Genomic DNA, 17,469 nt, shown 5'->3' with positions numbered 1-17,469 from the left:
TCAATCTGAAAATCTTGTACCCCTGTAACCCTCGATCTGTTACTGTTTCAAATTAGCGTGAGGTCGTAACTTGTCAAGTATATCTCTTTCCATCTGAGAATCAACTATATCCTCGTCTACTTCATCAAACGACCAACCCAACATCACAGAATCAATGCCATCTTTATCAGACATTCTTGCCATCAAAGCTTCACTGTCGTTCACCACATTCTTCAATTCGACAATGGAAATTGATTGTTGTGGAATGAAGAGAGTGCGATGAACAAAAGGAAGAAATGACGTTTACGATTTGGGGATTTAGGGTTAAATATAAAGGGAAGGACCAATTTGGGTACAAATTAGAAATTGGCCAGCTCATATAGCTATTGGACCCCTCCAGCATGGCAAACAAAGGCTACATCAGCGTTCCGGTGATGATTCATCACTAGAAATATGCCCAGGGACCACTTTGAATACTCAGAGCTCTATCTGGAGGACTATAATAGGGAAATCAGGATCTTAAGGATTACATTGAGTATTTATGCGAATCTCAGGGACGACTACGGGTATTTACTCCTCCAATTCCTGATTATTTTCCTTACCATTATTATTCTTACCGAATTCAAACATGCCTTGATTCCGATTTTGATCCAGTTCACTTTCTCTACCCTCTGTCAATCATACATGTTGCAACGGCGCCTTCACAGTCGGCTCCACATCCTCTTTTACACCACGATTCTTGGTACAATCCTCCTTAACATGGCCAAGCAATTGCAATTTTCACAAATAAGATCCAAGTTTTCATACTCAACAGTGAATTTGGCTCCATCAGTGATGATTTCAGAGACCATTGGGAGACCCAAGTCGATCTAAACACACGCTCACACAAACTTTTCTCTTTCCGCTTCCTTTGTAGCTAGATCAATTTTGAAAGATGTCCCTATGCCCAAAGCTATTCTCTTGATATTTCTTTCTTGGTAATACAATAGGTTTAATTACTCTGTTGGTCCTTATAGTTTCACGAAATTTTTAATTAGATCCCTATATTTTTTTTTTCATATAATTAGGACCCTGCACCAATTTTTTTTTTTCAATTAGGTCCTTCTTGGCAGTAATTAGCTTAACTTTATAGGGACCCAACTAAAAAAATGGTGCAGGGACCCAAATAAAAAGAAAAAAGTGTAGGGACCCAATTAAAAAAAATTAGTGCAAGGACTTTATTAAAAAGACAAAAAAGTATAGGGACCTAATAAAAATTTTGTGAAACTATAGAGACTAACAGAGTAATTAAACCAATACAATATGTTTAAGCCTGCAATGAGTATTCAAACTGGAGTGGAACAAAAAAATTTCTCATTTGGTTGAAAGGCAAAGGACCATGGTTTTACCGGCCGCCACATCCGGCAATAGTCCAAATTTCACCTATCAGGATCTTGTTCCTAACTTTTGCCAAGTCACACTTCACAAGGAAGTATCCAAACCCGACATCCATAGTGTCATAAGCTCCTTTTAGTATTCATATGTTTTTCAACCGATGAACAAGAGCAATGTAACTGAAGTGTTTGTCGAGCACTTTGATAACAATGGAACCTAAGTAGGTCTCCACCAAGATCTTTCGTCCTTCTTCAGAGAACATAATGATATTAGAAGAAAGATCCCCTTATTTTCTAGACACGACTGCAAGTGAGTTTCCATCCAAATAGTCGTTAACAACCAAAGGCTTCGGTTGTAAATTTTCTACTATTTTATTCTTAAAGGAGACTTTAGATCCTTAATTCCTCCCCCTCCCCTCTATACACAGAAAGCACCCATTCTATCACTTTCTCCTTTATTAATACTGTCGACATGATTGAAATTTTTACTGTGTTTTCTTCTCACATAGCTATGCTCTTCTTTGCTGCTCATGTTGAATTTATATAATCTTGAGTTTTATTAAATTTTATTATTCTTTATATATACTTAAAAAGTCCAAATAAAAATAAAATAAAAAATCATAAAGTCATATTAATATTAACTTAATTTATCCATTTTATATTCTAATAAATTAAGACTTTTATGTCCGTAAATCGAAAGTTAAAAACCTAAATAAAGTTCAAAATAAAGCCCTTTATAAAATTTGTCATAAATTCTATTAGTGATATATTCAAAGATTTGAAAGAATGTGAGTTAATACTCAAAATGGCCTTTGAAATTTGACCTTCGACGTAATTTAGTTTTTAAACTTTCAATTGACTTAAATTGTACCCTAAAATTTTGACCCGTGCTTCAATTTGTCTCTTCCGACATTTTTCGTCACTGAAAAACTGACTTGACAATTTTGAATGACACGTGACACTGTAACGATTAGATGACATGGCCAAAATTTTCAAGGTATCAATTTAACCCCTCACAATTTGAACATAAAACCTAGTACAGCCCCAATTCTCCCAAATCGTAGTAGTTAATGTGTGTCCTAAGTACACATGATAAGTTTATTATTATTAAAAAATGTTAAATATTTTTATTTAATTAATATAAAATAAATACATTAAAATTTTAAATTTTTTCATATTTTTAATAAAAAATTTATTAATTTATAAACTTAACATCTCTCCTTAAGTCACAAAATAGATAAACTTTTATTTTTATTAGTGACAAATAATTTTTGTATTTAACACACTATATTTATACATTTGTTCTAAAATTTTAAAAGAATCTTTGAAGAATTATTTAAAAATCACATAAAAAAACTAAAATTCGATCTCTTGCAAAATGGAGGAGGGAGAATGCAGATTTCTGCAACTCGCTTTTGACATCGTGCTGCATATAATTTGGAGTTCAATTCTATTTTTGGGAACCTTTCACAAAGGAAATCTTTCACAAAGTTTTGCACAATTCAGATTGTAGCGAAGCAAATTCACTGAGATGAGTTGGATTCAATCTGTTCTTTACTTTGCAGGCTTTTCAGTGGACCAGTCCTTGGAGGTCTTACTCAACAGAAACATAGCATCTTCAAGTTTCAAAACAAAATCTGATTATGTAATAGAACCAATTTCAATTACTGGATTAGAAGGGCTATGAAAGATGCTGGTGTTGGAGGAGTCACAATTTATGATCCTGACGCCATATGGTGGAATAATGAGTAAGATTCCAGAATCAGCAACTCATTTCCCTCACAGAAAGGGTATGCTATATGGAATCCAATATTTTGTTAGTTGGAATTTCAATGACGATGCAACTAAATATATAAAATGGATAAGAACACTCTATGATTACTTGGCGTCGTATGTGTCAAAGTTGCCAAAGCGAGCATACTTGAATTACAGGGACCTTGATTTGGGTGTGAATGGCCCGAATACAAGCTATATTGAAGCATAATCTTAGTGTCTCAAATATTTCAACCAGAACTTTAAGCGGCTAGTAGAAGTGAAGGCTAGAGTTGATCTTGGAAACTTTTTCAAGAATGAACAAAGCATTTCAATTGGCGCTCCGTTAGGTTTTATGTTCAAATTGTGAGGGGGTTAAATTGATGCCTTAAAAATTTTGACCATGTCATTTAACCGTTATAGTGCCACATGACATTTAAAATTGCCAAGTCAGTTTTCCGGTGACGGAAAACGTTGAAAGGGCCAAATTGAGGCACGGATCAAAATTTGAAGGTACAATTTGAGTTAATTAAAAGTTTAAAGATTAAATTATGTCGGGGATCAAATTTCAAAAGTTATTTTAAGTATTTACTCGGTGTAACTCTATCTACCGTTTATACAATTATGAAACATCTTTTAGTACTTATTTAATGAAATAATAATTTTATCAGTATTAATCTTTATTTTCACTGAGAATAAATTATTATTTTTGGTTCTCAAAAGATGTAATTTTTAACATAATACCCCGAAATAAAAAAAATATTTTAACTTTCTAAAGATGATCTTAGATTGATAAAATGTATAATTTTTTAAACAGCAAAGGACTCGCATATTTGTTCTAATTTTTTATAGAACATTAGAAAGAAAAAATATTTAGAACAAAGTAAAAAAAAAAATCGATTTTTAGAATCTTTTTCAATTTACATTTGAATTTTTTTTGTCATTTATAAAAAAATCACTTAAGACAAAATACGATTTCATTATTTCAAAGATGATTTGTTAAAAATTAAAAACTCTAAGATAAAAATAATAATTTTCACTTTATATATTTTGTGCACTCTTTTTTGTTTTCCCCTTTGTCTTTCTTGTATCTGTACCTATTAAATGAACATTACTCAGTTTAGCTTTTATCAAAATCATCGGTTGTGAGGTTTCAAAAGCAAATGCTAATGGTATCATCTTTTTTGTTTGTTCTATAATAAAATTATTTTTTGTTGCTAAGTCAAAAAATCCTGTCATAAAATTTTTTTTCTCAAAAGTTTAAGTATGTTGAAAGAGACGCATGAATTTTATTTCTCTAAATAAAATGCCTTTTCAAGCAAGATTTCTTTTGAATTTACTTAAATTTTTACATAAGTTTTTTTTTTTCTTTTTATTTTTGTTTTATGCTATTTTTTTTTAGAATTTAACTCTAGATCTTTTTGTCATAAAAATTCTAATATTATTATAAAATTATTTTTTTTAAAAATTTAAACCAATAAAAAGAGATAAAATATTAAAAAATTGCCTTTTTTTAATTGCATAAAAAATCAAATTATTCGTATATAACTTTTTCTTTATCAAAGAGAAACAAACTATAGAAATTGAAATTTTTGTTACAGATACTCGGTGTCTCAAACACCAGCTCACAATTCAAACGAATGTAATACTAGTTATTAGTTATTTTAATAAGGATTATGCTACGTGTATACTAAAATTAGTCATTAAAGTTAGTCATCGGTATAAATACATGTTAGAATACAAATACACATTGAAAATAAATTAAATCACACATGTATTTATACACAAATATATTGGTGGCTGATTTTAGTAGCTAATTTTGGTATACAAATAGTATTTTCCTTTTAATGATGATTCCATTAACTTTTAATAATTATTTTACATTTTTTTTCTAACAAGACATTTCTATCAAAATAATATATTTAGTTGTGTAGTTTTAATACTTTTTTAAAATGAAGGGAAATCCAAGCTACAATAATCAATATAAGGTTAGCTTAGATGGTGCTAATTTTGTTATTTTCTACGTTGATAACTGTTTTGTTGAGAAATTGTTGTTGAGATTATTTGCTAATTGATTAATTTTAGTTTAATTTAGTTTATATTTGGTTAGAATTTCAATTTCAATTTTGAATCAGTTTTAAAGTCAGTTTAGGATTAATATTATAATCTTAGTGGATTTAGGTTGATTATATTAGGTTAGATTCAATACATTAGGTCTTAAATTGTTTAAGTATTTGGAATTGTCTAATTGTGTTAATTGCTACATTGATGATTGTTTTGCTGAGAAATTATTGTAAAGATTGTTTGCTAATTGTTTAATTTTAGTTTAATTTAGTTTAGGTTTGATTAGAATTTCACTTTCAATTTTGAATCAATTTCAAAGTTAGTTCAGGGTTAGTTTTCTAATCTTAGTGGATTTTGGTTGATTAAGTTAGATTGGATCCAATACATTAGATCTTGAATTGTTGAAGTGTTTAGAATTGTCTAATTGTGTTAATTGTTGTGTTGATGACTGTTATTTGCAGACATGTCAATAGGCAGAGGTGTTGCGGATCAGGCTGCTGATCGTGGTCGGGATAGAGGGAGGATTTCTTTCAGTACCCCGAGACTTTTAGATCCTCTCCCTCTACTTAAACCACGCCGGTGATGCCATAGGTTGCGGGTTTAGCGGACCAGTCATTCATCATGGTTCCTAACCCCAACTACGTGCCTCTACCCAAAGTGGCAACGCTACCTCCGACTACTCAGTAACCGGCATCCACGACGACGCCGACTCGAGCGACGAATGCCGCGGCCCCGGAGTCCAGTCACGGAAGTGAGGCAGTAGCTGATGCCTCTCCACCACCTCCCACCACACGGTTGCGCATTTGGCCTGATGGCGGCAAGGGGTAAGTAACACATTCAATGCTCATATATTTTCTGTTTATGATTATCGCTGAAAGTGCCTGAGTTATTTCTAGTTTAGTTGATTTAAGTGTTAATTGTTGATTATTGTTTTCTAGTTTTCATGATTATGATTCTTGTTATTGCTGAAAATTCCTAAAACCTGATTCCTATTTAGTGGATTTAGGTTGATTTGAATTGCTGGTTATTATTTTCTAGTTTCCATGATTATGATTCCTGTTATTGTTGAAAGTTCCGAAAACCTTATTCCTATTTAGTAGATTTAGGTTGATTTGGATTGTTGATTATTGTTTTCTTGTTTTTAAGTATTAAGATTCTTAATTCCTGTTCTCTAGATTTAATTGTTACAATTGATTCGTGTTTGTGGGTTTTTGTTAGGTTTTTGCCGAATCCGAACGCATGTACTCACAAGAAGATTCCCATTGAGACCAGGCAGTGCTGGTTTGAGAAATGGACGGTAATTAATTTCATTATTTCTGTTTTAAATCTTTTTAGCTAGTTTAAATAATCTATCTTGTTTACCTAAATTTAAAGCTTCTTTGCTGCAATTACACTTCATTTGGGATGCTGAGCATGACCTGGCCATCCGGAAGATATTCAACTAAAGGATGGATCGGCAGCTCTAGTAGATGTTGGATGATGTTTGTCATGGGCGGGACCAGCAGATGCGCTGGCTCCGACCGGAGGTAAGAAGGGCATGTAAGCTCATTGGGAGACCGATGTGGGGTTCAGGCATCGGTGTCTCACCAATTGATCTAATAGGGCATTGACTAGGTTGTCCAAGTACAATGGTGCCTCGGCATCCTTCATGAAGACGAAGGGTAGGCTGTTATGTAGTTCCTTTAATATTGTTAATAACTTCATTATATTATCTGTTTTGCATATTATTACTAGGCATTCTAATAATTTTGTATTTCAATGCAACTGATGTAGTCGAAGTCCTTAGAACAAAAGGCCACGTTGGCAGAGACGTTCAAGTACACCCACACGTTGAAGGAAAACAAAGCGAGATTTGTTTATCAGCGGTCTCAGGACCATCATGTGAGGAAACATACAGTTGATTATCTTCTGCTACAAAATTATTAGAGATTAACTATATATCTGTCTTACAAATTATAGTAACTTGTGTTAATTGAACATGAGTCTTACAGATAGAGATTAGAGGTTGTGACTTAGCAATGTCAGCAATCTCAGCAAAGTGGGAACGACGCCGATGATGTATATGTGGCCTCAGTCATCGACCCCAATGCGGTTTAGCACTAGACCGCCTAAGCCCGATACAAGAATCACATATACGGGATGGAGTCTTTCTTCATTAACATCCTCCACACCTCGACATTGAGGCTGTTCTCAGGCTCCGCCACCAATCGAGCCGTCCAACCCGAGGAAGCCGTGGATTTGAGGATCCAGGTGCAGGAGCTCTAGCGTAGCCTTCACCAACAGGCTCAGAAGTTTAACGATTATCAGGAGATCCTCACTCGCGTGACATCTATAGATGAGTTCAGGCTGGAGTTTAGGGAGTTGCTGGAGCAGATGCAGCGTATGGAGGCTCAAATGGAGGTGTACCAAGTTTAGATGCGAACCGCTGGTATAGACCCTGCTGGTAGCAGCACCGCTGTTAGTGGCAGCGGTCCTGCTGCAGGTGGCAGCGGTAGCGCTGGTGGAACACGGACATCGTCACCACCTCATGCACCGCCGACTTAGGGCCACGGGAATGACGACGATGACTACTTGGACTTGTAGATATTATGTTTTTGTTTTATTGTTTCATACATTTATTTGGTGTACTTGACTTTTATTTAATTTGCACATTGTATTATTTATTTATTGTAAATAAAAATGATTCATTATTTATGAATTGACCACTAATTATATAAAAAAATTAAATTTAAAATTAAAATTGACAATTTATCTTAAATTTGAAAAAAAATTGACATTACCGTCGAAATTACCGTAGGAATAATCCAACGGTAACATGGCGCGAAACAACATGTTTTGGTGCCAACATTACCATCGGAAAAATTCGCCAGTAACCAATTGGTTTCTTGAGCTGGTAATCCGTCGTAAAATCTGACGATAAACATTTACCGGCAAGGTTTATACTGTCTGATTGTTTTTTTTATGGTAAATTGGATATATTTAAAGAATCTGACGATAAATTCGACGGTACTCAGCGTTTTTTTTGTAGTGCACGAAATAAAATATCTTTATAACTTGACTACGAATTATAAAATATAAGTTCAAATTTCAGCATCAAGTTTAAATGACATTGTTAGCAACATAAAACAAACCTTCTCTTGAAGTTAATGACCTCATGAAGATTTAGATTGAAGTAAACTTTGGAGATATAGTAAGTGCTTTGAATATTAACAGAATTTCAGTACACATTGATCTTAAAAAGTTGAACCACCAGAATGAAAGGTTTCCCATCATCTCGATCAAGGTGGGGATGGACTTGGTCCACTAATTTTCCAAACATGTACACTTGATTTCATGTTTGTTGGGACAGAAACACATTAAACTACTCTAATAACAATCTTGAGATATGATACCCCTTCTCAACGGTGACATTAAGGTTACAAATACAAATCAAAGTTTATAACTGAAATAAGATTCTAAATTAAACATTACTTTAGGTCTTCTAATTGTAGTGCAATATGCTTGCTTTCCTCTCTCGTGCGTATAATCATCTCCTAGCCTTTTCCTTTCCAACAACCTCTCCTATATAATCTATATTTCACAAAATTTTGGTTAAAATTGTTAACTTTATCAAACTACTTCATTGAAAGAGGAGAATATGAAACTATTCCATTTTAACTTACTAAACAGTAAATTTTTATAGTGACACTGTTTTTCTCAAGATCAGTAAAAGGACGAAACTTGAGAAGGCTAAAAGCAAAAGTCTCAATTGGTAGGACTAATACCTCAGTCTTTGTATAAAAACTAAGCATATACTTGTGTGGAGTTGTCCTAACTTTTTCATTGTTACTTTTAATAATAAAATTCTTCATATTATAAATAGAACGCTCTTTTATCATATGCCTGAATGTTGCCAAGCCTAGATGGTTGCAAAAATTCTATCACCCTGCAACACATGTTCAAACAACTTTTTAGGTAAAAATAGATTTGTTGCATTAAAAAATAGCATCCTAGATATTACAGTGCAGAATAAACATACATTCCCATCTTGCAAAACCAACTCCAAGCAGAACACCTCTTTTTCATTCTAGTGGTTGAAAATTTTATACAATCTAGCAAACTCCACAATTAACAACCAAGCAAGCTTGGTGGGATTGATATCACTCACAAAATCTTGAAGCCATAATCTGAGCTTACACCAATTTCAAAATGACTCTTTGTAGGTAGAAATAATAATATATTTGGAATGACCCTGAATATTAGTTGTGTAAATAACCCTTAATTTCCTACTATTTATACATGTGGGATTAAAAACATGCTAACTTTTTAAAACATCTCCCAAAAGAGCCAAAGTGGGATGTATCATAACCTTGAGCCACTGGTGCACGAAATTGTGATCTCTATTTTTCACAACTCAAACAATCCCCGGTAATGGCTCCAAAAACATGGTGCTCAATACTATGGTCTAAACATAATTTCACAACTTCGCACAACTAACCAGTAAGTGCACTGGGTCGTCCAAGTAATAAACCTTATGCGAGTAAGGGTCGATCCCACGGAGATTGTTGGTATGAAGCTAGCTATGGTCATCTTGTAAATCTCAGTCAGGCATATTCAAATGGTTATGGATGATTTATGAATAAAGCATAAAATAAAGATAGAGATACTTATGTAATTCATTGGTGAGAGCTTCAGATAAGCGTATGGAGATGCTTTGTCCCTTTCGTCTCTCTGCTTTCCTACTGTCTTCATCCAATCCTTCTTACTCCTTTCCATGGCAAGCTGTATATTGGGCATCACCGTTGTCAATGGCTACAGTCCCGTCCTCTCAGTGAAAATGTTCAACGCACTCTGTCACAGCACGGCTAATCATCTGTCGGTTCTCAATCAGGTTGGAGTAGAATCCCTTGATTCTTTTGCGTCTGTCACTAACGCCCAGCCTTCAGGAGTTTGAAGCTCGTCACAGTCATTCAATCATTGAATCCTACTCAGAATACCACAGACAAGGTTTAGACCTTCCGGATTCTCTTGAATGCCGCCATCAATTCTAGCTTATACCACGAAGATTTCGATTAAGGGATCCAAGAGATACACATTCAAGCCTTGTTTGCTTGTAGAATGGAAGTGGTTGTCAGGCACGTGTTCATAAGTGAGAATGATGATGAGCATCACATAATCATCACATTCATCATGTTCTTGGGTGCGAATGAATATCTTAGAATAAGAATAAGCTGAATTGAATAGAAGAACAATAGTAATTGCATTAATACTCGAGGTACAGCAGAGCTCCACACCTTAATCTATGGTGTGTAGAAACTCCACCGTTGAAAATACATAAGAACAAGGTTCAGGCATGGCCGTGAGGCCAGCCCCCATGATCTAAGAACTAGACGTCCAAAGATGATCCTAAGATCTAAAGTGATCAAAAAGATCCAAAGATGAAAATACAATAGCAAAAGGTCCTATTTGTAGAGAACTAGTAGCCTAGGATTTACAAAGATGAGTAAATGACTTAAAAATTAACTTTTGGGCCCACTTGGTGTGTGCTTGGGTTGAGCATTGAAGCATTTTCGTGTAGAGACTTCTCTTGGAGTTAAACGCCAGCTTTTGTGCCAATTTGGGCGTTTAACTCCCATTCTTGTGCCAGTTCCGGCGTTTAACACCGGGCAGTTTTAAGCTGATTTGGAACGCCGGTTTGGGCCATCAAATCTCGGGCAAAATATGAACTATTATACATTGCTGGAAAGCCCAGGATGTCTACTTTCCAACGCAGTTAAGAGCGTGCCAATTGGGCTTCTGTAGCTCCAGAAAATCCACTTCGAGTGCAGGGAGGTCAAAATCCAACAGCATCTGCAGTCCTTTTCAGCCTCTGAATCAGATTTTTGCTCAGGTCCCTCAATTTCAGCCAGAAAATACCTGAAATCACAGAAAAACACACAAACTCATAGTAAAGTCCAGAAAAGTGAATTTTAACTAAAAACTAATAAAAATATAATAAAAACTAACTAAAACATACTAAAAACATACTAAAAACAATGCCAAAAAGCGTATAAATTATCCGCTCATCACAACACCAAACTTAAATTGTTGCTTGTCCCCAAGCAACTGAAAATCAAATAAGATAAAAAGAAGAGAATATGCAATGAATTCCAAAAACATCTATGAAGATCAGTATTAATTAGATGAGCGGGGCTTTTAGCTTTTTGCCTCTGAATAGTTTTGGCATCTCACTCTATCCTTTGAAATTCAGAATGATTGGCTTCTATAGGAACTCAAAATCCAGATAGTGTTATTGATTCTCCTAGTTAAGTGTAATGATTCTTGAACACAGCTACTTTATGAGTCTTGGCCGTGGCCCAAAGCACTCTGTCTTCCAGTATTACCACCGGATACATACATGCCATAGACACATAACTGGGTGAACCTTTTCAGATTATGACTCAGCTTTGCTAGAGTCCCCAATTAGAGGTGTCCAGGGTTCTTAAGCATGTTTTAGGTATTCAACCAAAATACAAAACTATTATAAAAAAAAATATAAAATACACAAAATAGAACTAAAAATAGTTAACTTATCATCTTATTATGATATAAATATATGAATTTAATTTTGATGCACTAACAAAAAAATTTTTACATAGTTATTCAATCATATTTGTATTTTTTTAATAATATTCACATAGTTAATACAAAAATATTATTATTTTTTTGACATGACGTTAAATAATTAAATATATGTGTAAAATTATTTTATATTAATTATATATTAAAATTAAATTATAAATATATATATATAATTTTGTAAATAATTTTTGAAAATTTGATAAAAGACTTAAATATAGATTACACATTTTTCATTGTGATTTTATTTTCCAGAGTCTTCTTTGGATGCCTCGTTGCCTTGTCACTGCTCATAGCTCTCCCACTATCAAAGCTTTTGTGAATTGTGACTCCCTAGTTCCTGTAACGACTATTTTCTTCCTTGAAAAGAATAAAAACAAAAGAGACGCGCGTGATTTGACAGACATAAATAGCATGGGTTAACCCCGTTACGTCCTCTTTAAACTTTCAATGGAAACGCCGTTTTGTTCTTACTGTACTGCTTAATAAAATAAAAATAATAACATTAATGTTACATGACCAATCCATATTTTCATTTTAGACTAGTATTTTGCACCTCCATTTAAAAATATTTATATACATAAATACATAAGTTATATTTATATTTATTAAAATTTATATACATAATTAACATAATTTATATATATTTTTTAAAATTTATGTATATAAATTAATAAAATTCTTTATTAAAAATAATTTAATGTTTGTATTGTTTAAAATTGACTAAAATTATTAAAAATGATTTATTTCAAAATTTTCTTAAAATAATTAATATCTTTATATACAAATAATAAAAATAATTAAATAATCAAATATATTTAATTAAGTTATTCAATATAACATCTCACTAGTCACTTGTAAAAAATGTTAAAAATTTTAATATTTAGAGTTCAAAAATAATTTATATTAATTTAAGAAAAAATATAGGTAGACAATAAAAATATTAAATAATGTGAACAATGAATATATCAGATGTTTAATTCAATATGTATATAGATAATTATCTAATATTAAGATTTAGGTAGATAATTTAAGGTATAGTATATTTTTACTTTATTGGACCAATTTTAAAGTTTATTGTTTACAAAAATTATTTTCTATTTAAAATAATCCTTAATTTAAATATAAAATAAAAAAGCATTATTATTTTCTTAAAATTTCTGAACCATTCATTAACTATTTTATTTTCAAATTACAAATTTTTGAGAGGCCGACACCAAAGCGGGGCCAGGCCACCACACTATGATAATTGATATTTGATACTCTCTCTCTATCTCATTATATTCCAACGTTATATACACAATCTCTTGATATAGTTCTTCTCTCTGTTTGTTCCTACTTACTACTAATACAGTAATTAATACCACTATATTCATATTTTAATCCTCATATATATTCCATTTCTTTTTCTCTTTTCTCCCGTCTCATCTCTCACTCACTCTGTGACGCACCACACCATACTCCTCTCCTCTCTTTCACTTTCACTCTCTCTCTTTCTCTCTTTCTCTCTCTTGCATCTCCACTCTAACATGGCTGCTTATCTTATTGCTCTGCTTCTCTTCGCCTTCACTTCCTCTTCAAGTATGCATATCTTACAGCACCTTTTTCATCACACTTGTTTTCTTTCTCTGTATTTGTTGCTTCATTTCAGCTTATTATTAAGCTAGCGTGCCGTTAGATCTATGCTAGTTTGCCGTTTAATTTGTGAAACTAACAAGATCTCGAAAAACGAATTAGGCGGTGGGGGTTTGTGGTGCGTATGCAAGGACGGAAGCGACGCGATGCTACAGAAAACGTTGGACTACGCGTGCGGTGCAGGTGCAGACTGTAACCCACTGCACCAGGGCGGTCCCTGTTTCCAACCTAATACCGTTAGGGCTCATTGCAACTACGCCGTTAACAGTTACTTCCAGAAGAAGGGCCAAGCTCAAGGCGCTTGTGAGTTTGCCGGAACAGCCACCACCGTTACATCTGACCCCAGTAACTACTCCTCCCCTCCTCCTTAAAATAATGTAAAAAAATAAAAATAAATTACAGTAGCTTACTTATTTTATTTATTTTTTTAAATTATTTTTAATGAGCAGGCGCTAGTGGTTGTATGTACCCTTCAACCGCCAGGTATGTGCAACATTCATTTCATTTCTGACTCTATTTTATTTTTTACAGAATGAGTTTTACATTTTACTGATTCTAGTAGAATAAGAGGATAAGAGTTTCAAATATTTTTTAAAAAAAATGTAATTGGTTAAAAAAAATCGTTTCTGAGCATGCTGATGGGACTAGTGGTGAGTGGTTACTTTTACTTTTGTTTCTCGTAATGGGAACTGAGGGGCACTTTGGTAGATTTATTTTATTTTAATTCATTATATTTATTTGTTTGTTCGGTCACAAAAGAGAGGGTTCTCTTTTATTAGGGTTTGGGTGTGGGGCATGGCATGCATTAGTGGCTAGTGCTGCATCACTTTGCAATTGGCATATTCGTACTACCGTAAATTATTTCCAACGGGTAACAATGCGATAGCATTTCAATTTTCAAATTAAATGGTTAGGTTACACGGGCAATTATAAGTATTGGAAAATGAAAAATATTTTACATGTTATAAGGTGTGTACTATATATATATACAAATCGGAACAACATCCTCGATTTCGTTTAATGTCTGCAAACTTTATATTGCTGCAAATATTTTTTATTCGTATATTTAAATATAGCGAATCGTAATCATAGTGGTGTTATTAAAATGATCATATGTTAAAGCTTAATGATTAGCTTAGTAAAGGTAGTCAAAATAAATGATCAATTTAGCTGGTAACATACTAGCGTGTATCTTTTGATGAATTTTTTTAATTGGAGAATATATTAGGGTAAATTTATTAGAGAGATGTTATTCTGAGAATTATTCCGGCTGTGGTGTCATTAAAAAAATTTTTAGTGGAGGGATTTCATATTCGCTGCTAAGATCTTTGTGCATCTTTCATTACACTAAAGTACAAAAAGACAGGGTCACGATTATAAATAATTTGAAGATAGTTACCCAAGCTGCAATGACTTTTACGAAAATGAAAATACAAAAAAGGACATTGATTTGGGATAATGACCTCACATGAGGTCATGAAGACGGGTTTGATTTGAATGCCAAAAAGAATTTGGTTTTTCCATAATCCGATTTATATTACTTGTGATTATCAAATATATTATAAAATTATCTTGGCATTTTACTTAATTATTTATTTAATGTTTTTAAAAAGATTATTTTGGTGTTCCAACTCATTGGCCATTTATTGGTGGTGGAAAGGGCCGTTGCAGTGAGGCGGTGAACAATTTTAACTTGTTGAAAAATGCCGCATTAATGGGTCCCATTGCATAAGTAAAGCTTGAATCTCTTTCAAATAAAAGAAAAAGGATCGAGCTCTCTTTATTAAAAGACAAATTTGTCCTCACTCAATTCGTATACCCATGCTCTGTTGCTTGGCCTTGGTAGGGAGTGGGTCTGTGGGTGCACTTAATTATGTCAAAAAATGTGGGACCCAATGCAAGGTGGGAGTGTACTGTGTGTGTACCCACTAGACCATTAGTCATGTTGTCATTTTAAATTTTAATTTATTTTCTTCTTATTTTTAGATTTTTTTTCCCTTAAATTTTGATATTTGATGATATGGGTTAAAACAAAAGCCAGATGGACGTAGCAGGCACTTGTCTTGAGATACGAGCCAACAAACTTTTGGAATTGGAGAGTTCAGATTTTCTTGATAATCGTGTATGACTAGTCTTTTCCAGATTTTCACCGTTTTACACATAGAAGCTAGTAGTAAGCTGGGCCTGGGCTGGCCCTCTATTTTTTACCATTGAAGTTTGTGTGTGTCTTTCGGTTGATGTCCAATGCATTTTGATTCAGATAAGTTCTACCAAGAACAAAAAGACATGTCTATCTTTTCGAGTATTTTAAGAGTATATTTAATATGGCTATGTTAATAAATACACTAAGATATTTTTTAAGAATACTATAAATAGAAATTTTGAATTAAAAGTATAAGATCAGTTTTCTAAAAGGAAGATATTGACAGTGATAAAGTAATTTTAATCACTTTATAATTAAAATAGTATAGTTAACACGTGAAAGGAAGTTATATATTCAATAGTAATTTAACTCATCTTTTATTTTATTAATTTATTCACTTTAGATTTTTTTTTCCCCTCTAAAATTATAAACTTTTTTTTTTCAATATATTGAATGCATTAGGAGAGGAAAGATCTTTTATTTAAATTTTCTTAACCGTGGTTCTTCGACACACTAGCAAATTTCTATTTAATATGTATTTTAAAACGTACAAATAAAACATTGATTAACGCTTATAAGCTGCTTCTTTTATGCTAGAGCTGTTATTATTATATCAGTATTATGATCTTGAAAAAGCAATTTAATGCTTAATATGGAAGTAGCTATTCAACGTTTTATAGTTGGAATTATTGGATTAAAAGGTAAGGAGCTCTCCATAATTGGTGGCATGGCTTAATGAGGGTTGAGTCTCTCCAACATTCTGATTTAACTTCATTCATCATCATTTTCCTTTTTTTTCTTGGTTGGGAATCATCTCAAATTCTCAATGTTGAATGTTTATATTCATATATTTGCTTTATAATATATATATTAACTAACATGGTACTTAGTTCAAAGTACTTGCCATAACAACAACAATTCCTAAGGTTTAGATATTCTTTCTTTTCATAGCTTTAATCAGAGGCTTAAGGGTGTGTGTGGCTAGGAGCTAAAACTATTTACATGTGACTCTTGGTCCCATTTCCTATGCAGTGCTGCAGGCACTAGTTCAACACCTATGACAAACACACCATCAATGGGCACTTCCACTGGAACAAACCCATCAAGTGGCACCACCAGCACGGGCACTGGGACGGGCACTGGCACCACTCCATACAGTACAAGCCCTGTACTAGGAGGGATTGGCAGTGGCGGCATGGGGCCTTCCGGATCCGGCATGAATGACGAGAGCCATGGTGGGGTTAAACTTGTTAACAATTATTTGCTCTCTGCATTCTCAGTAGCTCTCTTTTCTGCATTCTTTATGGTTTGGTGAGGTTGATAGACAGAAAAAATGGCCATGACTCTAGTCTTGGGTGTTCATGTTATGTTGTATGTCGCTGTGCATAGAGTATGCATGTGTTGTGTTGTATTTTTTGTATTTTATTTTATTTTTCTAGGTGTTGAACTTGAATCTTTAGCTTTTTTACCTTTTTCTTTTTTCGTTTTTTCACCTCTTGGTTAAGTAAGAAACGAAGATGGGCTTATGGCTAGTATGGGACTCATCTGTTTTGGACCTAAAGAGGTTACTAGTTAATTAATTAATTAATTTGATATGATTTGGGCTCCACTTATTGTTAGACTCTTAATCAGCATGAAATACATGATTTTGACTTGGAGCGCCTGTGTCAGTTTCAAGTATTATGAAGCCATAATATATATCATTTAATTGGACATTAGAAGATTAACATATAACTATTTGCATTTTTTTAAATGATTAATATTATGTATCTTATCATGATTGTTAAATTTTATGCGTGTGTAGTTATGTAGTTACCACCATGTGCTTGCAAATATTTTGTCTTAGCATTATGCTACATGATCATCAGATATATTTTGTATCAATACGACCAGGATCCTGATGACAGCTCTATTTGTTTATTTAAT

The 17,469-nt window shown here is 33.2% G+C and overlaps 1 protein-coding gene across 1 annotated transcript; it reads left to right on the top strand.

The window, feature by feature from the left end:
* The first annotated feature begins 13,105 nt into the window (after positions 1 to 13,105).
* Positions 13,106 to 17,150, top strand: LOC130935090 (PLASMODESMATA CALLOSE-BINDING PROTEIN 3-like). The gene is made up of 4 exons (XM_057864687.1): positions 13,106 to 13,346; positions 13,503 to 13,745; positions 13,850 to 13,883; positions 16,576 to 17,150. Exons 1-4 carry the CDS (start codon positions 13,295 to 13,297, stop codon positions 16,856 to 16,858), a joined length of 612 nt encoding a protein of 203 aa, XP_057720670.1. The 5' UTR covers positions 13,106 to 13,294; the 3' UTR covers positions 16,859 to 17,150.
* The last annotated feature ends 319 nt before the right edge of the window (positions 17,151 to 17,469 follow it).

This window comes from Arachis stenosperma, chromosome 1 (assembly GCF_014773155.1).
Source record: "Arachis stenosperma cultivar V10309 chromosome 1, arast.V10309.gnm1.PFL2, whole genome shotgun sequence".
Classification (NCBI taxonomy): Eukaryota; Viridiplantae; Streptophyta; class Magnoliopsida; order Fabales; family Fabaceae; genus Arachis; species Arachis stenosperma.
Note: the sequence above shows the minus strand (reverse complement) of the source record. Positions and strands in the feature narration are given on the sequence as shown.

What these genes read in the sequence shown, in the direction of transcription:
- LOC130935090 (XM_057864687.1), top strand. Translation starts at nt 13,295, where the DNA reads ATGGCTGCTTATCTTATTGCTCTGCTTCTCTTCGCCTTCACTTCCTCT. An exon ending in CACCGTTACATCTGACCCCA is followed by an intron (nt 13,746 to 13,849) that starts GTAACTACTCCT and finishes TTTAATGAGCAG; the next exon opens with GCGCTAGTGGTTGTATGTAC. An exon ending in ATGTACCCTTCAACCGCCAG is followed by an intron (nt 13,884 to 16,575) that starts GTATGTGCAACA and finishes TTTCCTATGCAG; the next exon opens with TGCTGCAGGCACTAGTTCAA.